The following is a 24,515-nucleotide window of genomic DNA, read 5'->3' on the forward strand; positions in this document are numbered from 1 at the left end:
TGTCATTATATCAAACTTACAAATCTGCTGAAAGGGTAACCTGCTAAAGAGAGTCAAGGTCTGAACAGATTCAGGGATAGATAATCTTCAAGATGTCTACGGTTCTTTCCTCCATCTGATAAAGGCTCAATAAAGTTTGGTAAGCTGCACTCATAGTCAGTCAGCAAGAATGAGAGCTACAGGGAAAAGCACATCTCTGTCTACACATTTGTGTGATTGTGAGTGATAAATAGAGAGAAGAAAGAGGTGTTTTCCAGTAGAAATTGCTGCTCTTCTCAGCGAGGTCCGTTTTGGCTTTTCCTCATGCAAGCAGTTCCAGACAAATGAGGAAAAGGATGACAAGCAGGTGAGGAAAGAAACAGAGAGAGAGAGAGAGACACAGAGAGCTGCTGTGATTAGCCAGGTTGCGCTCCGCAGTCCACATGAGGTTTCAGCCGCTCACGTTTCTACAATTTCCCACTCCTCGCATCTTGGTTCCTCTCTGTTCACTGGCCTGTTGGTGTCCGATCGCTTCCTCCCTTCCCGAGCAGGTGGCTGAAGTCCGCCAGGTCGATGAGCCCCCGGGACCCATGGAGCACAGAGCGCGTCAGTCCTGCAGGATGCTGCGAGGCCGGGGTGTAGTGATGGCCCGTTGGAGGTATGCCGTGACTGCTGAAGATGTAGCCTTCGTGGGTCCAGCGTAGCGGCTCTCCGCTGTACTCTATCTGGGTGCTGGGCGCTGACACCACTCTCCGCCGGTCGGGGGAGTCTTGGGGAGTCATGGGGTAGTTGTATTCGCCTGCCGACTTGCGAAGAAGAGTGCCTGGGCATATTCCCTGATCCCGGTACTTGGAGAGAGATACGTAGCGTTGGCGGTCGATACAAGTTTCAATGGCTTCCTCATGGCGTCGACCGGACCCTTGCAGGAGTTTAGAGCTAAGAAACAAGGTGGATGGTGGAGGTGGACACTGGGTTCCCACCGAGCTCAAGAAGGTCTGGCTTTGGTCCCAACTGGATCCGGAATCGGACAGGCGTAGCCCACGTTTCTGCTGCAGGGGAGTTTGCTCGGGTGTGGGAAGCAGACCTGGATCCAAGTCGCCCGCTTTGACCCAACCATTCGGCATTACGAAGAGTGTCTCTCCCTGCGAACGTGGCCGGTCCGTGCCGCTGTGCCGGGATACGCTCATCACGGAGCCGCTCCTGCTTTGTCCCATCATGCACCGTTCCTTCTCGCTCTTCCGCTGACTACTGGACGAAGGAGTGTTGCTGTGCGAACGGTGGCGGTGTTTTTGACCCATGATCCAGCACACTGCCAGGCCTGAGAGGGCTGCCCCGGTGGAGAATGCAGAGACTGCAGCGACAACCAGCAGGTTCAAAGTAACAAGACTTTCTGGCTCATCCATAAAACTCTCACGTAACAGGCCTGCAAGAAAGAGAGCAAAATATGTTACAATCCAAAAACAACAAGGAACTTGGAGCCAGTTTTACTAACAGTTTGCGCCAGTGCAAACCTTCTTTTGGCGTTAAAATATTACTGTCGGGATTTATTAAAGACGCACTGAAAAGCTGAAAAGGCATGAACACAGTTACTTTTGTGCCTGACCTTATTGAATATGTATTTAAGAGTTTCCATTTCAGACGCAAAATTTATGGGAGGAGAGTATTCAAATGAATCATGCAACCCGATTTACTAACATTTGTGCTCGTCAAATTACTGGTATTTGCTCCATCATTTAACGCTTCCAAAAAGCACGTCTTAAACTATTTTATGCTTGAAATGGCGGCAATTGTTGTTGCTAGGAGGAGGCACCGCAGAGAACAGAGAGCTCGTGGTAGAAGGGAGAGGATTTTTTCCCACACATAATAATGTATTTGGAATGCCAGAACACATTATATGAACATATAATTTGCCAAGCCATGCTATTTTTAATTTGCTTCAGCAAATAAAAGATGACTTGGAACCCTCAACTAGGAGTCACGCAATACCAGGTCTATCAAAACTTCAGTTTTTGGCCTCCAGTTCTTTTCAACATAATGTGGCTTATTTCTTTATTCTTTACTTGTGACTATGCTAATTTGTGCTGCGCTTGGTATATTGCGTTGGTCAATATATAAATGAGATGTTGCATCTGTGTTCTTTAGTTTGCGCGTTGTTAGTAAATCACCTGCAGAAATTCCCACGCCAATCGGTGCTGTTTTGGAATTGCGCTCTCCCGCTAATTTGCCCTGTTTAATAAAACTGTCCCTTGAAGGCCAAAATGCAGTTTTGGGACTACTAAAAAAACACTGTAACATCTACAATGATTGACACGATTAAGCTCAAGAGGACTAATCATTTAAAAACTGACACTTGAATGGCTTACAAAAACATCAAAGAAGCTCCTCATGACTTATGAAGCGGTGTGCAATTGATCTATTGAGTTTCTGTACATTACAGCCCCAGCAATCGATCAGAAAACAAGAGACTGTTGACTACAGTCACTTCTAATTCGGTGAACTTGATACAGTGTGTGTTTCAGGAGGCTAAGGCTGTGACCTTCCAGAGATGGAATATGACCTTAGAAACCTTTCACTTAAAAGTCCTGCCTCAAGAACCATGAACATGCAAACACCACTGTCAGTCACTGACCATGAGCAACCTGTGCAATTGAGATTCATACTGGAAGTGTGAGTAGATGTAAGGACGCAGCAGTTTTTGGAGTTGATGACTCATGCTTTTCATACTCTGCTTTCTAATAGTTTCTCTTGGAATTGGTGTTTGTGTAATCCTGGCCTTTCTTTCTTTCTTTTAACAGCATTTCTTGTACTCTTTCTTCTGCTGTTCCTTGTGAGATGTCCTTGGTTTTAACCTCTGTTTTCTGAGTCTACTTCTTTTCCTCTATTATCTCCTCTTTTGGCTTTCTTCTCGCTGACTATCTCTCCTCTAGCGGTGCCGTTTATGTGTGGGCTGTTAGCCGTCTCAGAAATGAGAAGCTGTCAGACTCTGTGTCTACTTCATTATCCAAACTAGTAAATGTCTTGACAGTAAGAGGACTTTTAAAAGAATAGTTCACCCAAATAGGAAAATTCTGTCATCATTTACTCACCCACACGTCAGTCCAAATGATTTTCCTTCTACTGTAGGCCACAAAAGGAGACAAACCAGTTTGGAATGACATGAAAAGGAGTAAATGATCATTTTTGGGTGAACTGTTCATTGTTTGGTCACTCACTCTTTCAGTCATAAATGAATATTGTGTGCAGCCCTTCAAAGAATACTGTGGTACTGCCATTGTGGTAGTGTCCAGAAAATGGCATTACCAAAAACAAAACAATGCATACACTCTTTGACAAAGCACATTTCTATTCCCCAACACGCATACTGTAGATAGAGATTGACACATAGGCATACACACAAACATTCATACACAAACTCATTTTCTGATCTCTTCTTGTATTCTCTCTCTCATATTCCCTTTCTGTTTTCTGCCATTAAAACTGTTGTGGTCTCAGCTGGGAATCGCAACTCTCATTGCATTTGTTTATTGTAACAGCAGGAGTCTGATGCACACAACACACTCAACAATTCAACCCTTTTGTTAATATTTTGTTTCCTTTGAACATTCCTAAAGACTAAAATACTGCTACAAGATTGCTTGTAATGTGTGTGTGTGTGTGTGTGTGTCCTCAGGGGTGTAGCAATCATTTCAAGAGACAGAAACCTCCTGACCATTGATAGATTTCTCTAACATCTTTGTATTATTTGTATTTGTAGTATATTTTCAGCTGAAAATTCAGCTTTGCCATAACAGTAATACATTCTATTTTAAAATATATTAAAATAGAAAAAAATATTTTAATAATTTTAATAAGTGTAACTGTACTGTATTTAAAGCAAATTAATATATTTATGCAATACTGACAAGACAAAGAGAAAACAACTCACTGTGCTTGGCTGGATAAATTTAATAGCTTTAAAACGTCATCTAAAATTAACATTAACATGACTATTTGGCTAATTTTAATGTACTTGCCTGCAGTGTTGGGAGTAACGCATTACAAAAGTAATGTATTACAGTAATGGATTACTTTTTTGATGTAACGCAGTAGTGTCGGTAATTCTGATAAGCTGTTGGACACGGGCTGGGCCAGGCTAGGGCCTCAACGTCTCGGGCCTAAATTTGAGGCCCATGCAGGGCTCTGGTACATTTTGTCATTTTAGTATGTTAAGTTCTACTTCTGTAGTTATTTTGGTGAAAGTAACTCAAAAGTAATAGAGGAGTCATGTAACGCATTACAATTCTGAGACAGTAATATTGTAAGGTAAGGCATTACTTTTAAATAACAGTAACAAGTAATCAGTAATGTATTACAGTTTGGAAGTAACTTGCACAACTCTGCTTGCCTGCTTCTGTCAAGCATCAAACAAAGCTCTGAACAAACTCATTTCTCTCTCTCTCTCTCTCTCTCTGTTCTGATCTTTTTTGGAATTCACTGTTTCACTCGTCTTAGGCTCTTTAAAATATGTCTGAATTCTATGTGATGGATGGAGCGAGCGAGGACAGAGGAAGACAAGTGTTTGATGTAGATGAGAGGATGGCTGACCGGCAGACTGGAGCCGTTTCAGCAGGAGTGCTGAGTTTAATGAGCCTGTGACTCTGCTTCATATATCCCAAAACCAAATCATATTAGACTGGCCAGACGGCAGCTATTTTACAGACGCATTTCTATGGGCTCATTATATTATGAATGTGCCTAAATTTCTTTTCAAGGATCTCTTTAATTAGTTCCCATTTGCCTCATGATGTTGGGGTTCATTTTGTTCTCCATGTTAATTCCGTCCCTCCCTTTCCTCTGTCTGTAAATACATCCTTCAGCCTCCAGCTTTATGTTGAATGTTAAAGCGAATAAACATGCTCTCACTGTACAGTAAGTCAAGCCAAGTCACTATTTTTTGTATAGCGCTTTTAACAATGCAAATTGTGTCAAAGCAGCTTTACATCAGCTTGATGTAAAGCTGGGTGGCTTTATATCAGCTTTATGGTATTTAGATGGGGAAATAGTGTGTCGAAATAGTGCCATTCTCCTCTGGCCAGACAAAATCAGCAGTTTAAATCTAGGCTAAAGCAGAGTCAGATTGTGCAAAGCACTCATCTGCTTCCTGTGGTCATTATACAAGGATCTGCACATTGTACAGTTTTTCTGAGGTTTAGAAGTCTGACCCCTCGGCTATATTCATACACCCACATTTACCATACCATTGTGACAAGTGTATCGCAGCAAACATGAGTGGGTTGAGTACTGTGTATTACCACAGTCAGTCAATCCCCCCCCCAATAATTATTTTATTGAAGGACATATGATTCATGAACCTTTAAAAAAAAATTACCTGTAAAAATTAATCACAGGTAAATAGTTTAATATATCAATGTCATGTCAATAAAAAATTTTTTTCATGTTAATAAAAAAAGAAAACAAGCAGTCATAATTACAGCAGAAATACCAGTCAATTTTGGAAATACCTTTTGGACAACGGGGGGCCTTTGACTCAAAAAGTTTGAGAACCACTGTTTTAAGCTCACTCCATCATTCTTTTCCTAAATCAAACTGTGTAAAGATTAGCAATCCAAAAAAGACACCCATATTCAGCTGCTGTTCCCCATTTTTATCCTGAAACTATCACACAGAAACAGATTCATTGAAAGTACACACTTACTAAACCATTGAACTTTAATCTATTTGATTCTGTGCGCTTTCTCTCTCTCTCTTCTGTGTGACTCAGCTGAATCTACATGGCTGCAGTGAGATATAGCCTCTTCTGTCTGAGTATCTGTGGCAGTCTGTTATGTCAAGAACTCCTGAAGATGAGACTTGAGAACCTCACTGCTGTTCCACATTCTGCTAAATCTGAACTTTGGAACAAATTTAAGCGTTTTGAGCCATGAAAACTGCAGAGATTGACAGAGAGTGTTTCATATGGTGCCAGATTTGCAAAACGCCATAAAGAGCGGAAAGCGAATCTAAGCTTCTCATTGTTTGAAAATATAAACCATCTTTTGTCTTTTTGACAATGTAAACACAGTCGCTAACGCGCACCCAGACACCTCGTACTTTAAAGAAATCAATGAATTTCTAAAAAGAAAAGACTCATTATCTTCCTCCATCTCTCCCGATGCAACCTGTGACTTTCTCGTGACTTTGACTGCTTGAGCAAAACTTTCAAACCAGACCAGACTGGATCTTTTCTGTATTGTTGAAGAGCTGCAAGAGAATTCTCTCGAGGAAGGGGAGATGCGCTGAAGGTAGAGCGGGAAGCTAAAGGTCACATCCCAAACAGTTTCACAAACTCACCGTCACAGTCTCCGAGATGTGTGGTGTTTCCATATTCAACGTCCTGCACAAAAGGTAATCTGCAAAACAGGAGAAAAAAGGATTTGAACATTAACTGCAAATTCACCGATTAGATACACGACACACATTCTATGCAAGTACGTGAATGCATGCACTTCTAGTTATGCAAACTCAATTTCATGCGTCATTGCATTTAGAAATGTGTCTGAACACAATTCAAAACACATTTGACAGCTGTTTTTTTTTTGTCTGTTTTTTTTAGGTGAATAATAATACATCTGGTTTAAAGGTGAACAGTATATATTCTTTATATTAAAGTACTTTTTTTAAAGGAATATGCAAATATTCAAACACTGTACTTTGAACTACCAAAACATTCCCATCCAGTTTGTTCCAATTGGAACATTTGTTTTCCAATTAAGTCATGAAAACATTGTTTGAATGTCCTCTGAATGTTATTTCTGAATGTTATCTGAACATTCAAAAGTCTAGTTTTTAAAAATGTTTCAACAAATATTTTAAATGTTTTTCTTGGCTAAGGGCACATTCCATTTTTAATGTTTTTGTGGTAACTTTGAGATCATTATTATTAAAGATCACATAGCTTTGAATAATGAATGTAACTGGAAGAACATTTGTTCAAAACTTTAATAGATCCTTCTAATTACAGTTATTTGGGTTAACACATCAGCATTGGCTCAAGCAAAGACATGAGTGTGAGGGCGGGACTATATGTTTGACTGGCCAATGGCAGATGTGCAGAGTGTTTTGGAAACCTGTGTAAAAACATTTACATCTGGTGACAGTAGTGGTGCTGAAATTGCACACCTTTAACTGCATAAAAATTTGAGGGTAACTCTATCGCCACCTTGAGTTGAGGCTTAGAGTCATGTAATGGACAACAGGGCAGCATGCATGCAACAGCAAGCATTTATATTTGTGTAGAGTATGTTTCTGGTTTTCTTTCTAACCTGGTGCCTGGCCTCAGGAGTGAGCAGGTACTTCCTCTGGTCCAGCCACAGTATGGATCTCTGGACGCAATGCAGTTTCTAAACACACACACACACACACACACACACACACACACACACACACACAAACAAACAATGTTTGTCAATGTTATTACAGAGGACAATACTGAACTCCTCTATAACGAATACAGAAAACAAAACTGGAGAACAGAAATTATGATTTATAGAGACTGAAACAGAGAGAGAGACAGACATGCAAACAGTTTGCTGAAGACAAGCAGACTAAGGAAATGGATTACTGGAACCATGTCCTGTGGTCTGATACCAAGATAAACTTATTTGATTCAGATGGTGTCAAGTGTGTATGGCGGCAACCAGGTGAGGAGTACAAAGACAAGTGTGTCTTGCCTACAGTCAAGCATGGTGGTGGGGGTGTCATGGTCTGGGGCTGCATGAGTACTGCCGGCACTGGGGAGCTACAGTTCATTGAGGGAACCCTGAATGCCAACATGTACGGTGACATACTGAAGCAGAGACTGGACCACAGGGCAGTATTCCAACATGATAACGACCTCAAACACACCTCCAAGACGACCACTGTCTTGCTAAAGAAACTGAGGGTAAAGGTGATGGACTGGCCAAGCATGTCTCCAGGCCTAAACCCTATTGAGCATCTGTGGGGCATCCTCAAACGGAAGGTGGAGGAGCGCAATGTCTCTAACATCCACCAGCTCCATGATATCATCATGGAGGTGTGGAAGAGGACTCCAGTGGCAACCTGTGAAGCTCTGGTGAACTCCATGCCCAAGAGGCTTAAGGCAGTGCTGGAAAATAATGGTGGCCACACAAAATATTGACACTTTGGGCCCAATTTGGACATTTTCACTTAGGGATGTACTCACTTTTGTGGCCAGTGGTTTAGACATTAATGGCTGTGTGTTGAGTTATTTTGAGGAGACAGCAAATTTACACTGTTATACAAGCTGTACACTCACTACTTTACATTGTAGCAAAGTGTTATAAAAAAAGAAAACTTTAAAGTGAGCAGATTTACATTCCAGACAGCAATAAATATAATTAACTTTAATTATTTTTTTAATAGCCTTACCATTTTTCAATCACAATTTGCCATATAAATTTATAATATTTAAAACAATGCATTTACGTTTAGTACTGTATTCTTTGTTTAGCATCTATGTGAGCTTGCGCATTGAGGAAAAGGAAGTTTTAAAGTTATGTATAGTGTAAAAAAAAAATTTTTTTAAGTTGCAAATAAAAAAAGATTATTTGAGAATATTTTGCAAGAAAATACTTTCTACTTCAAATTTTCATGTTAAATTCAATGTGTTACTTGTGGCTTCTTTGTAATTATTTGTAAAATTTGCTAGCAAAACTGTTTCTAATCCATTTTTTTTCCAGTGTAGCAATTTCTGAGTGAACAAGTAAATCCTACACATTGCTTCCATGAGTGTACCACCCATAGCAACACAGACTGCTGGTGCAAGAGTCATTTGAGTGGCACATGGTGCTGCAGACGTACAAAGTGGATAGGAGAGACTTGAACTGGTGCAGATGGTACTGTACTGCATCCCGCAAGATGAGAGAGAACATCAGCAGACTCAATCAAAGCCTCTTCTATTAATCACGGCTGAATTACATCAGAACTTTACTGCTTCACAGGAAGAGACCGTTCCAAATGTGCCGTCCGGGAGACGGGCCAGGAGTGTGTGCATGTGTGTGTGTGTGTGTGTGTCTGAAGGAAACTGTAAAAGCTGGGTCACAGTAATTTCAAAGCCGCTGATGAAGCAGTGTGCGTTTGGGTGGCACAATTTACTTCAAGATGTAAAACGAGAATGCATGTTAATGACAGTGTGTTTAATCAGTGTACAGACTGAAAGTGTGTGTGTGTTCTTACTTCATGCATCTGGAGTGCAGTTGGCAGCGTGCGACAGGCACTCTCACCACGCAGGAGTGGAAGGCCAGCAGGAGTGTGTGACTGGGTTTGTCTAGGGTCAGAGAGAGAGGCTGCCTCGCCTGCACAGAGTCATCACCGCACCTACACACACACACACATTGAAGTCATCAATACAACCCCTTGTGCACTTTTACAACCAAACATTTCCTAGAACACGGATACACACACTCATTAAAACCGTTAAAACTTCACATCAGCGTCTCCATGAGTCATGAACACATTAACATACAGTGTGACCACCCGCACTCAGCAGCAGGGCGGAGATATTTGAACTCATTTCACATGCAAAGAGGTTAGCCAATCACAACAGAGGTTATTTATGTATAGAACATGCAGTATATGTCATTTACCTAGTCTTAATGGTAGCAAAATGGTGTCAGAGAGAAGGTAAACCTAAAGAGATTTTCCAAAAGACCAATAGGATGGAAAGTGAAAGTGTTTATTATGAATTAAAACAATATTCCCATGAAAAGGAAGGAGGAATTTAATTTGTTTTTAATAAATTTCAAACATTCACTCAAACCAAAGTAATGAATTATTCAAAATTCACCCTTTTATACTTAATTGGGATATTGTGATGAAGAAAGTTAACCAATATGATTTCCATCTTAAAAATGTATAAAATGGTATATAGTTAAAAAATTTAGATTTAGATCATTTTATCTATTTAGTATATAATTTTACTAGATTATGTTTAGATAGTACTTTTTATGAATGGATGAAGCATAAAAGTAGTCTTTTATGCACACATGGGTTGAAAAATACAGTAAAAACAGTAATATTGTGATATATTGTTACAATTTACAGTAAAATAACTTGATCTGAAAATATTTTAAAATGTAATTTATTCCTGTAATGCAAAGCTGAATTTTCAGTATCATTACTCCAGTCGTCAGTGTCACTAATATGCTAATTTGCTGCTCAAGAAACATTTATTTATGATTTAATTATTGTCAGTGTTGATAATTTTTGATGATCAGAACAGCATTTATTTGAAACAGAATTTTTGCATCACAATGTAAATGACTTTGCTGTCACTTTAAATCAATTTAATGTATCATTGCTGAATAAAAGTATAATAAATAAATAATGAACAGTTAATTTATGCACCAAGACTTAATTTCTCCAGAATGCACTACCTATTAAATTTATGACTTGTAATTTAGTAAATTTAACTTTAACGTCCTGTGGGGTGTGGCCAACTCTCCAATTTGTGAACAAATTCTTAAAATCTGAATTTCGTCCAGCTTTGTTCTCAATCCAATTTCCTCACTCTCCCTTTTTCTTCAGCAATCTCCTTTCCTCTTTCTACTGTCTGTGACTATAAAAAAAAGTGGCAAACAGCCCAAAAAATACACACTAAAAGAGATTCAGTCAGAGTTGGTCTGTTTCCAACTCACATTAACCGCCAAGCGCTAATAAGGCATTAAATTGCCGCAACAACACCGGTGTCTCAGAGAAACTCCCCAGCAGTAGCTCTACATATATCAGACATGTAATTTAAACACTGATAAATAGCTGGAAGACAAATGAGACATATTACAGGAAGTTGTGTGAGAGTTTTGGATGGTATCCAGAGAACACCTGAGGCAGGACAGAAGGTCAAGCAGACAAAGTGATCTCTTTGTTTCAGGTGTGTGTGTGTGTTTCTCAGCGAGCGCTGCGTCCTGCTGAGAACCTTATCTCAACCACCACACAACTCGCCTTCATCTCCCAGCATGCATCTCTCTGAACCTTACTGTTCTTCCTCCAGACAGGTATTGCCTTTCATCTTCAAAACCCCAGCCATGTTTTCATCCATCAGAGCGCGTGCACACACACACACACACACACACACAAAATAATCAGAAACCCTGTTGAATCGTTTTTCCTCCTTTTGCTTTTGAGGACATTTTCAGAGGTGCTGTGTGTTTGTTTGTTTGTGGATAAAAAGCATGGATTTATTTCTTCAGTTGTATTTGATACTGAATATCTTTTACTCTTTGACAGTGCTAAAGGTTTTAATCCAGGGCTAAACGTCAACAACAGTAAACAGCTGTGGGAAACTGCTTGATAAAAAAGAATTATCGGAAATAAATGAAGTCTGGAAACAGATAAGAAACAGTGTCTAGAAAAGAAGTTAAAGGGGAAAATACAAGAGGCAAAGATGGCATATAGGTCAAAACTGGAAAAGGCTTTTAAAAGTAATCGTACGAGACAGGTATGGGATACCATGAAGGGAATGACTGGATTATCAGCTACACAGAAGTCATTAGTAGTAGGTGATGAGATTGAGTTTGCAAATCAGTTGAATACATTTTTCTCCAGGTTTAAAAAAAGGGAATATTTTAGATCGGAGAATGAGTATTTTTAATTCGGTCAGACCAGAGTGTTCAGACAGAATTGATTTTACAGTTGAACAGGTGAGGAATACTTTTAAACAATTAAAACCAGAGGAAGGCTACAGGACCAGATAATCTTAGTGCATTCATTCTGAACAAAATTGCAGATGAGCTTGCACCTGTATGGCAGCCTATTTTTCAGAGGTCCTTAGATGCTCATGTTATCGCTGATATGTGGAAGACTTCACATGTAATACCTCTTACAAAGAAATCTGGGGCAGAGGAATTAGGTGATTTTCAGCCCATAGCCTTAACGCCTATTATTATGAAAACTTTAGAGAAAATCGTGGTAAAACAACTCCTAAAGTCAGTAGAGGGTAATTTAGACACTTGTCAGTTTGCAAATAAGCAAAATCATAGCACTGAAGATGCAGTTGTAGCATTGTTACATTTGATCCTGAAACATCTGGATAAGCCTAAAACTATAGCTCGGGCCCTCTTTTTGGACTTTACGCCTGCATTCAATACAATACAGCCAGAGCTTCTACTGACAAAAATGATTCAAATTAAAGTAAATCCTTATTTGATGCATTGGTATTATTCATTTTTGATAGGTAGAACACAGCTAGTTAAAGTTAATCAGACATATTCAAATTCAATACTTATTCAGGAGCGCCTCAGGGGTGTGAGAGTTCACCTTTTCTTTTTACTTTGTATACAGATGATTGTAAATCTGACAGTGTAAACACATATATATTGAAGTCCTCAGATGACACATAGGGGGAGTGAAGATGATCTCAGTATGCATCAGTATTGTACAGATAGATTAGTGGAGTGGTGTGAGAGGAATTCACTTGTTATAAATGAAAAGAAGACAAAGGAAATTATCCTTGGACTGGCGAGATTAATATCTAACTGTTCTAAGATTGTGGGTCAAATGCTTGAGCCAAGTTTTCATGAGTTGGACAAGAACAAAATGTTGTCCCTGACAGGTAAAATTATGTCTGATTCTTCCATATTCTGTATGAGGAATATCAACTTTTGCCATCGAATATTAGACTGAGAGTACCATATGCCAGATTGAACAGATTACGTAAACATTTTGTTCATCAGTCAGTAAAAATAATTAATCAGAATACGGGATCTAAGTAGGCAGCAAGATTCTGAGGAATGGAAGGTACTTAAGCTTTTTGCACTGCAGATGGATGTGTACCAATGTGTACTTTTGTATGTGTATGTATTGTATTGTGTAATGTGTACTGCTGTGAATTAATGTTAGACAGTAAACGCTATGGGATGCGAGACAATTTTTGGAAGAAATTCCAACAATAAAGTGAAAATTGAATTGAATTGAAATGAAAGGATGCTAAGTACAAAAAAACTAAACCAAAAAGACTTGATCTCAGCTCCTGACTTTTCAAAGACATACTCTGTGTCCGAATCCTGCAACAAGCTGCCTTATCTAGAAGGCAGGAAGTCATCAAGGCATGTAAAACCAATGTAACCTCTTGTCTACTAAGACGCTTTAATATTTTTGGAGGCAGCATATCTCTCTCGGGTTGTCATATTTTTAATTAAGGCAATTGTTTTTCAATCTAATTTTTCTGAAAAGTTATGTTTAAATATGCAAATGAGGCAGCAAATGAGGCAATGTCTAATTAAATATGCACTCATTTGCATATAATTCCAGAAATGAAATACGAACATTGGATAAAGCAAGGTTCAAAATTCATTTTGTTAACATATCAGAATTAAGGTTTTTGCAGGATATCTCCTTTTATCACTCCATAAATCAGAAAACACTATCAACAATTAGAAAAAAAAAATCACCATATTTAACATTTACGGCATTATTAAATTGGCTGACACTATTGGATAAGAACTGAACTGAGCTGATGATGATGATGACTACATTGTTTACTGAAATGGAGGTTTTGGGAAAACAGCCTTTAAATGTGTATTGTAATTCAAATCTACACATGCAAATTAATGAAGTGTAATAAAATAAATATTTAAATGTATATTTTGGATGTTTTCTTTCTACTATTCTGTCAGAAGACGCAAAATGTGCCAAAATCTCAAAACTGACCAGTGTAAAAACAATGGTCTTGCCTCAAACTGGTTTCAAACACAATATCCCTTCACCTTTCTGGGTTGTAGCCCTCCAGTTCTTCCAGAAAAGTATTGGTGTTGGAGTACGGGTTCTCTGGGCTGGGTGTGATGAGGAACTTGAGAACGGTTCCTCTGGTGGATCCGAGGAACACCACGGTCCGATTGCGATGTGGGCCTGCCTCAGTGTCCACCACCATAGTGTTCAGCTGGTACCTTAAAAGTGAGGGAAATAGAACAATATGCACACCATTACAGAAGCTTATTGCTTTTAGAAAACAGTTGCAACATCAATATGATGAAAGATAATAAAAGAGAAATTGTCAGCCAAGAATATATTTCATCATGCTAAATGTAAGCTGTTTACAGTAGCCAAATAAAATAGTGCACAAAACTGCATTTGAAAGCCATTTTGCAACAATAATGTGCTATATTTCCAAAAGAAACAGAATACTGAATAAGAAAAAACAATGTAACACTATATTATTTTCCCCACCCACATGGCCTACTTACAATATAACAGGAGGAATAAAACAGTCCTTTCAAAGGTAAATCAAGTTATTACAATTAGAATAAACTTTGCAAAGAGATATTGTCTTTAGAATAGCATTCACTGATGAATTGTGCACTGAAACATTAAGAAAGTAAATAGGGTTCATTTTGATCCGTTGAGTTCAAGCAGATGGTCACAGTTTGTCATTTAATAGCTTCAAACATAAATCAGATTTTAGTGCTGCTGCTATCTGCTTTAAACCATTCTTGGTGTATTATTCTTAATACAGCTTATGAAATAAATGAAAAGGGATTTAAGATTTGCAAATTGTATTCTCTCTGTTGAGACTTGAGAAGATTAGGTGTATAAAGGCTTATTTGGATTAAATTCAGCAAACACAGAGGAGTTTCACCAGCGTCTCTGAATCAAATGTACACCGGAGTACCACTCTCCTTTGTGTCAATTTACCTCTAGTTATCTTGAAGGAACCCAGTGGCCATTTCAATCAAATTTTTAAAAGCGAGATGTTTCATAGCTTTATTTTTCCTCTTTGCACAGAAGCTTTGCTTCGAGTCGGAAGGCCTCAGGCAATTTACTCTCTGCAGAAGCACTTCTGGAGTTCAGATTTATATTTTAACTAGGGTTTTTTTTCCCCACTAACCTTGAGAGACACTATAGGAACACTATAGACACTATAGGAACGCTCTTAATAGGAATGCTCACAGAATGATGTCCTTTGAGTGTAGGTGCTGCTAAAACTAACCACACTACATCAAAGCTCGTACTTTGATTCCTGATATCTCAGCCAATTTCAGTTTAAGCAGCACGACTTTTAGCAGACCTTGAGAATGACGTTTCACCTTTTCAACTCTCTGCAACACACTTCATATAACAAGCATCTTGGGGTTTATTGATATTTTTCCACAACACCCGTGTTGAGTAGTGTCCTCATCTTACCGGACCATAGTCTTGACTATCCACGGTCTGTGTCCAAGCAAAGGAACTGCTTCATCCATCAGAGGATGAGTTTTGATGAAATTCAGCACTTCGTCAGGAAGGGAGTTGGAGGAGCTGAACCTTGACCCCTGGACAGCACATCCTCCAGGCCTAGGAAAGTAAAAGAAAGTGAAAGAGCCACATTCACGATATAAATATCCAAACTGAACACTTCATTAGTGCATTTCAAGCTACAAACCAGAACACTATAATGATAGATAGATAAATAATAGATGGCTAGATAGATGAATGGATGGATGCATAGAATGATGGGTGGATGAATGGATCGACAGACAGACAGGCAGACAGACAGACAGACAGACAGACAGACAGACAGACAGATAGATACCTGGGTTTAGGTACTAGTTCATCAGGTACAGGTGTCCATATGGATTCTGGTGATTTCTGCTCCTTGAATCTGCCCTCAAACACACGTGCCAGCTGCTGCATGTCAAACGCACACACCGCCGAGCCGGGGATGCTGGGAAGACACAGAGCAGCAAGAGGGTCAAGACACATCACTGATCCAATCCATACGTCAAACACACACACACACACACTCGCAGTCTGACACATTTTCTCAAGCACACACACACACACACTCGCAGTCTGACACATTTTCTCAAGCACACACACACACTGTTACCCGAAGCCAAAGTGACGTCACAACAAGACCATTCGTTTTTCTAGAGCTCTCATTAGAGAGTGTCTCCACAGCCACTCACATCAGATTGTTAAAAACTCCAGAGCAAATTCAAGTGCACATAACCATTATACATATAACAATACAATATATATATGGACTATTTTTGTTTTTTTTGCCTTGTCGTGGTGCTTTTTGGTCACTGTGTGCTTTCAATACATGAAAAAATAAATGAAAAACATCTTCTGTGTTTCATAAAAGAAAGAAAAACCTCTTTGAAAAGATATGAGGATTAATAAATGATGACAGTTTTATTTTTTGGGTGAATTCTTCCTTTTAAAGCAAAATATTATAGCTTGATGTACATGAAACAAAAAGAAAATCATAGATCAATCAGACACAGAAGGAAGCTGTAAAATGAACTGCCAGGATGGGCAAGTGTACAGCCCGATGGTGTGTGTGTGTGTGTGTGTGTTCTGGTCTGCAGGTGTTCACCATGTGTTCCAGGGCAGCTTGTCTCTCTCTCTCCTCCACTTCCAAGCGGTGGGAGGTCAGATGGACTGTTGAGGAAACTTGGATCCTCTTTATCTGTCCAGATTTCAGCTTTTGGCCACAACAAGACAACAAATCTTATCGAAGGCTTGTTGTGAACTGAAGTCTTGTAAAGACATTTATCATTTTACAAATAAAATAAATGCTGTTCTTTCAACTTTTTAATTGATCTGATGATCCTGAAAAAAGTATCAGTTTCCAACAAAAATATGAAGCAACACAATTGTTTTCAGTATTAATAATAAGCACCAAATCAGCATATTAGAATGATTTCTGAGGGATCATGAAGACTGGAGAAATGCTGAAAATTCAGCTTTGCATCACAGAACTGAATTACATTTCATAATATATATTAAAATATAAAACAGTTATTTTTCAATTGTAATAATATTTCACAATATTACTGTGTTCACAGTATTTTTGATTAAATAAATGCACCCTTGGTGAGCATAAGAGACTTCTCTTAAAAACTACAATAAAAAAATCTCACCAACCCTAAACATTTTGAACAGTAATCCAAATAAAAATGATCTAAACATAATCTAGTAAAACTATATAAAAAATTAGTAATACATTTAAATGTCTTAATATATTAGATGAAGTTTTATACATTTTAAAAGATGATAATCATTGTTAGTTTTCTTTTAACACAATTAAGTTATGCAAAATTATAATAATTCTCCCTCTCATTCTCTTGGGAATATTGTTTATATTAAACGTATAAATGAATAAATGAATGACTAAATGAATGTAGGTTTTTACTTGTTCTCAATTTCAATTTCCATCCTCTTATTCTTTTGCAAAATCACTTTCATTTTGTAATAAATCCATGACATTTTCCTTCAGGACGTGTTATAATTTGTGTTGGGACAACAAACGTGTAAATATTAACAATGGAGTTGATTCTTGTGATGCTGTGTGAGTTGTAAAACATGAGCAGGCTGTTGGTCTGTGTCTGCGGTCACACATGGCCCCATCAGCTGCTCTCAGAACATGTGTGTTTGGAACGCGGTGACAGATTTGGCGAGTTCTGTGTGGTGTCCCGCTGGAGCTGGAGAGAGAGAGAGGGCTTGTCTGCACCCCTCACCTGACACCAGACCTGCTGAGCCAACGCTGGACAACATTTGGCCAAAACTGAGCCAATGCTGTGCCAAAGATGAGCCAAACCTCATGGTCCTTTATCTGAAATGATAGTGCTGTGGCAAATCCAAGCCCTCGCACCTCCAACAAAACTCAAAAAGAGCCTCAAATGAAACAAACTTCATAGACTCAATCCAACAAACCCTGCCAACTTTAGTGAATCCACTGAATCAACATCCAAAAAAAAGAAGCTGGTTGGCTGGTTTTAGCTGATCTTTCAGTTTGGTCATAGCTGGTTTAGCAGGCTGGTTTTAGAGGGGTTTTGAACACTTCTTTAGCTGGTCAGGCTGGGAGACAGGCTTGACCAGCTTAAACCACCTAAACCCGGCCAATCAGCATACAGTATGCAGGTTTTCAGCAGGAAGGTTACTTTTAAACACAATTTTGTTTTCTGGTAGTCTAAAGTAACTTCTGAACAACGACTTGTGGAAGTTTATATAAATAGATCAATATAAATAAATATATTTCATTTAACAATGACTAAAAAGCATAGATAAAAAGTTAATTAAAAAGTAAAATGAAAAATGTATTACTTTTTGAATTAGCTTTTATTTGCATATTTTCAGTTTTCATTTGAATTTAATGTGCTTTTCTGGGTTTTATTCGTTTTTATATTTCTATATAGCTTTCATTCATTTTAGTTTTAGTAATTTTACTTCAACTTAGCTCTTTTAAGTTAAAGTTTTTCATCTAATATTTATATTTGATCTTACTTCAATTACCAAAAATCTGACTTTATTTCTTCTGTGGAACATAAAAGAAGATATTTTGAAGAATGTTTGTAACCAAACAGTTTCGGTTCTCATTAACTTCTGTTATATGAACAAAAAAAAAAAACAATGTCAAAATCAAAGGGAAATGAAACGATATTTTTCAAAATATATATTCTTTTGTGTTCCACAGTAAAAAGAAAATCACAGAGGTTTGGAACAACATTATGGTGAATTGATGATTAATTTTTGTGTAAACCATGCAGCGAGAAAGCTCACTTATATATAAATTGATTATACAAATTAACAAGTTATAGTTTTTAAGCAGACACTGAAAAGAAAATGTTACTCATCCCAATGGAATCATTTAGGGAAAATAATTTTGATGCAAGCTTGAATTTGAGACAATAGCTACATTATCCTGATGACAATGAGAGTGCAAATGAGTCCTTGCACCTTCCACACGGTGACTAAATAAAACTGAAGCAGATAAGACAGCTCCAGAGCAATCATTGCATTCGGATATCATGAGGTCTGCTCATTCAATTCTAATCATTCCATTTCTGCTCAATTCCGCTCTAATATCCCCCACTAATAGATACATGGAAAATACATGGGCTATTGGTAATTGAAGGGCTTTGGGAATGAAGGGTCTCATTTGGAAAATTTGGAAAATGCGTGCAGATTGATGGACAGAAATGACGCAGTGGGCTTGGTGTTAATGGACTGATTTGGAGACGGGCCTGAGCCGGCCGCCTGCAGCGCTTATGGAGGACATCTGTGCCAAAGATTACACCAAATTAACAGAGATGTCACTGGATGGCACCTTCCTCTTCGTCTCTTTACTGTGCTTCCCTGAGAAGCACAACCTTATAATTACCTCAGCTATTTAAAAAGAATAAAGGGAAAAACAATAATGTTCTACAAGTGCTATTAGGGCACTGACACCTCTCTCATTTTACCTCAGCAGGTCACTAGAAATGAAGGTGATTAAAAGAATAACGCAATGTTCCGACACTGTGGCTTCATTAGTAGTGTTTGCTAGTTATTGCTCATAATCAGGATTGTTCAACCAAAAATGAAAACACTGTCTTCATTTATTCTCCCTCATGTTGTTTCAAACCTGCATCACTGATTTTCTTCTGCAGAATACAAATGAAGATATCTTGATGAATGTTATTTTAGAAACATTACTGGATCCCATTAACTGTAATTATACGGGCAAAAATCATTGAGTTGTGTTTTTTTTAAGTGCTACCTTTTGTGTTTCCCACATATAAAGAAAGGAATCGTTTGTGCACTACCTTTCAAAAGTTTTGCTGTCTTTATTTATTATTATTTTTAATTCAAAAGGTTTAAGAATTCACCATTTTACTCAATATTTTTGCATGCTATTTCAGTGTTATTTGACTATTTTTCCGTACTATTATAGTACTTACTACTTTTTTTGAATAAGCTTTTATTTTCATATTTCCAGTTTTCCTTTTAATTTTAATTTTAGCAATTATTTTATTATTATTATTATTTTTAAAGTTATTCCTGTGATGCAAATTCATCATTACTCCAGTCTTCAGTGTCATATGATCTTTCAGAAATCCTTTAAATATGCTGCTTTGCTGCTCAAGAAATATTTCTGATTATTAGCAATGTTGGAAACAGTTTTGCTGCATCATTTTTTTTTTTATTATTCTATTTTTGCATTGTATTTTATTGTATAACTACCAACAATTATTTTAAAATAATACAAAATTAAACAAAATAAAATGATGCAGCAAAACTGTTTCCAACATTGCTAATAATCAGAAATATTTCTTGAGCAACAAAGCAGAATATTAGAATGATTTCTGAAATATCATATGACACTGAAGACTGGAGTAATGATGAATTTGCATCACAGGAATAACTTAAAATACATTCAAACTGAAAGCGTTTATTTTCAATTGTAATAATATTTCACAATATTACTTTATTTTATTGTTATTTGATCAAATAAATGCAGCCTTGTGAGCATAAGAGAAAAATACCTTATGAAACCCAAACTTTTCCTTCACAAAAGAGTTTTGTATGCGTGTTGCCATTGCAGAAACTGAGACAGGCAGACGGGGTCCGAATAGGAGCCATTTTCAGAACACCTCTTAAGCCAATAAACTGTCAGTGGCCTCCAACTCTAATCCAGCCAATGAGGTGTCAGATTTAGTGATGTACAGCCTTGTAAAGCTCAAGCTAGACAAACGAGCTCTACTTTCCCCCTGTTCTCTCTGGCTCTCGGCCCTGGTCAGCTATCGTCCACTACTTTAAAGGCTTTCTGGCGCCGTGCCTGGGTAACTGCCCAGCCCAGTGGGCTTGAGGTGAACGGGCCAAGATCACCTCATCACACAAAGCTCTGCGACAAAGCCTCTCGCAGCTGTTTGAGACAGGACACGACGGGGGGCTGAGAAATGAAGACTAAACGAGAAAAATGGACACGGCGCAAAGCAGGAGGCGTCTCATGCTGTTTGTACTTTGGTATAAAAGCTCAGCCATAACTCTAGAGCGAGTAACACAGCCAGACCACAACACACAATAACTCTCCCTTCAGATGTTACTGCGAACTACTGCGAAAAATGAAGCATTTATGGTATTTAAGGTAAGATATTTAAGAAACACATTTAAAAACAAACAAACAAACAAAAAACAGATTGCTTGGCAACAGTAAACAACTTAAATTAAGCTAAAGAACTATATTACTTGCAAACTTAATAAATTGTATTTTTTATTATGATTATTACTATTATTATTCATATTTGTAAAATAATACTAATCATAACTAAAATATAATTTGGATTATTATTATTATTATTATTAATACAACAATAATAATGAACGATTCTTGCACCAAATCACACAGTTCATTAGCCTAACTGTAGGCTGTTGTTGATGGTTGCAAACAAACATACAAAATATTAATACAGATAATATAATTTATTATCCTATGCATGGTTATATTATTAACATATGTGACCCTGGAGTACAAAAGCAGTCTTAAGTCGCTGGGGTATATTTGTAGCAATAGCCAAAAATACATTGTAAGAGTCAAAATTATTGATTTTTCTTTTATGCCAAAAATCATTAGGACATTAAGTAAAGATCATGTTCCATGAAGATATTTTGTCAATTTCCTACTGTAAATATATCAAAAATTAATTATTAGTAATATGCATTGCTAAGAACTTCATTTGGACAACTTTAAAGGCGATTTTCTCAATATTTCCAGTTTTTTGCATCCTCAGATTCCAGATTTTCAAATAGTTGTATCTCGGCCAAATATTGTCCGATCATAACAAACCATACATCAGTGGAAAGCTTAATCAATTTTGAAAAATTTACACTTATGACTGGTTTTGTGGTCCAGGGTCACATATGGCTTATATATTGTCATATACTAATAATAATAATAATAATAATAATAATAATAATAATAATAAATATATCAAGTAACATACAAAAATATTACTAAAGAAATTAACTGTTCAGTAATAACAACAGCAATAATAATTATAATACACTTTTTTCCACTAAAATATAATTTATTAGGGTTATATATTAATATATGGCTTATAAATTATTATTAATGAATATAATTATTAATTATAATAATAATAAAAGCATTGAGAGACCGTTCAATACAACAACTTCTACTGCTACTAATAACAATCAGATTTAATATTTTCTGAGCCAAACAATATACTTATTATACAACATACAATATAATAATAATAGTAATCATAATAATAATAATTATTATTATTTTTTATTATTAATAATAATAATAATAAATAAATAATCTGGTTACTGTTGAATAATAATAATAATGACAATAATAATAATAATATTATTATTATTATTAAAAAGGTAGCATGCCAATCAAGGCTGTGTGTTAGAGTGATTTATTATATGGTGAAGAGAGATAAAGGTAAAGGTAAAATCACTGTTATTGACAGCAACTCGTGGTTTATTGGGTTATTCTTCATTCACATGCAGAGAACAAAACATAAACCAAAAGCGATCACAATACACACATAAATAAGTGCATATTTCACACGCTGAACACATTGTCCCCTTAAATGATGTCCAACCTCTCATTCATCTCTATCCCTTTCCTTTCTCAGCAGCTGTCCTATGATATGCTCTTTCCTGTAAAAAAAAAATAGCATATCTAGCAGAGCAGATACAACACCAAAAACATTCCCTTGGAAGCTGATGACGAAGCTCATTTTTATTCTAATCATACGAACACAATGAGAGGTAATCTAGTGAAAACGGCCCTCATCATCCGCCTGATGGACTGCAGTATATCATTCTGAACACACACTCATCGTGTGCTTACCCGGGGAGCCTGTAGACTAGTGAGGGCTCTTACAGTGTGTTACGAGCTCTCGGGACCCACACAGAGAGCTGACAGAACGACATTTGGGCTGGTTTTATGATGTACTTGACTGTTTATCCAGTTAGCTCAGCACAGAACACAACGATTCATTCGCTTCATAAGCCTATGAGCTCAGATTATCGGCTGCTACAGTATCTTCTGCCATCTCTTTTCCTCTCTTTGTCTCCGTAGCCCTTTATTTTGGGTCTACAGTATGTAAATGTATATTCTCTATTGGGAGTTATTTCAAGCCCTGTTGTTTCAGGAGTCGTGCTGCACCAAAGCCCAAATTCAGTGTGGAATTCAACGTCAAATCTTTAGTTTTTTAGCTTGTTCCAGTGATCATTTATACTCCCAGGTATGCTGTGCCACTGTAAAGCCGCTCTGTGATATGACAATAAGACATTTTACATTTACTGCATGTATCAATCATGGAGTATCTGGCACCCATTTCGAAATGTTATGCCACATTTGCTCGGAGGGGGTTCAGTTTCCACAGGGAGATAAAATGTCAGTGTATAAACCTCCAGTGAGAGTGTTTCATCTCTTACCTTCCCGTGCAAATCAGCCTGTGGCGGCACTTTGGTGATGGTAATACCATGATACTTTGTGAGATAATCATTGTAAAATAATCATCATAATGAATCAGCAAATGAGTTCGGACTAATGTTGCATCACCTAATTACAACGGTACTGTCCAATACCATATTAATACACACAACTGTTTTATAATGTTTTTTTTTTTTTTTAAGTCTCTTATGCTCAAAAAGGCTGTATTTATTTGTTTACAAAAATTCTGTAAAAACAGTAATATTGGGAAATATTATTACAATCTAAAATAGCTGATTTCTATTTGAATATATTTTAAAATGTAATTTATTTCTGTGATGCCAAGCTAAATTTTTAAGAGATGATATGCTGCTCATGAAATATTTATTATTATCAATGTTGAAAACAGTTGTGCTTTTTAATAATTTTGTGGCAAAAAAACAAACTCGAATTTTATTTTTCAGGGCACTTTTATGAATAAAAAGTATAATTAAAAAAAAAATGTTGAAAAGAAAGTAATTGTGAATAGAACGTTTGTAAAATTAACTAATTTGACGCATCCTTTAAAAAATAAAAGTGTTAATTTATTTACAAAAACCAAATATATAAAATCCGTTTAGATAGAAGTGTCTGGCAAATGCAGAAGTGTAAAGAAACCATGCAATATAAATGGAACTGTAAAGTACCTCATAGAATACCATGGATTTCCATCATGATAATAGTGTCTAAAACCACCACTATGGTACATTTTGTACAGGCTTCCCAGGCAGAAGCACATTTCTCTAAATGTATAGTTGTCTGACTCGCTCTCTTTGCACATTTTGACAGATGTCACAACTGCTACTGTAAACTACAGCATAATGTGAGCTGGCCATTTATACTTCTGAGGAAAGCAGATCAGTGTTTTTTTCATTGTTAAAATGTGTTCATGGCGTTTCTTAACATCAACGATAACAGAATTTTAAACAGTCTTTCTCCCGAGACAATCAAACTCTTCACTTCTGGAGAAAAAAAAACAGGCATTTTAGGCAGAATATCAAAAGAACAAAATCCAAATTGCCTTGAAATTGGATTCATTCGTGCTGCTCGGGTTCAAAACAGACTAATAAGAAGCGAAATCACAGAGGAACGTGCGTATGTACATGTGTAGAACCGCTTTCCATTTCCCTTCAATTTAGTTACGTTTCGTAATCTTTACACATTTATGGGGCGAATGTCACAAAAACATGCCCACATCATATTTCACCACCAGCCCCAGAGGAAATTATATTTTACTTACAGAAAAACAACTCTATTTTAGGACATTATTTTAATGACAGTTAAGAACTTTCTCCCTCATCAC

The 24,515-nt window shown here is 37.2% G+C and overlaps 1 protein-coding gene across 1 annotated transcript in view; it reads right to left on the reverse strand.

Moving 5' to 3' along the window:
- Positions 1–485: 485 nt before the first annotated feature.
- Positions 486–24,515, reverse strand: part of LOC306880721 (semaphorin-6B-like) — a gene marked incomplete at both ends in the record, with an annotated part of 64,670 nt that continues 40,640 nt past the window's right edge. The window contains 7 exons of the mRNA XM_079434449.1: positions 486–1,402; positions 6,310–6,368; positions 7,281–7,358; positions 9,196–9,336; positions 13,722–13,901; positions 15,136–15,285; positions 15,524–15,655. Of these exons, the coding sequence (XP_079290575.1) occupies positions 486–1,402; positions 6,310–6,368; positions 7,281–7,358; positions 9,196–9,336; positions 13,722–13,901; positions 15,136–15,285; positions 15,524–15,655 (1,657 nt within the window). The remainder of the gene's footprint in view (positions 1,403–6,309; positions 6,369–7,280; positions 7,359–9,195; positions 9,337–13,721; positions 13,902–15,135; positions 15,286–15,523; positions 15,656–24,515) is intronic.

Source organism: Barbus barbus (genome assembly GCF_936440315.1).
Source record: "Barbus barbus genome assembly, chromosome: 15".
In the NCBI taxonomy this organism is placed as follows: Eukaryota; Metazoa; Chordata; class Actinopteri; order Cypriniformes; family Cyprinidae; genus Barbus; species Barbus barbus.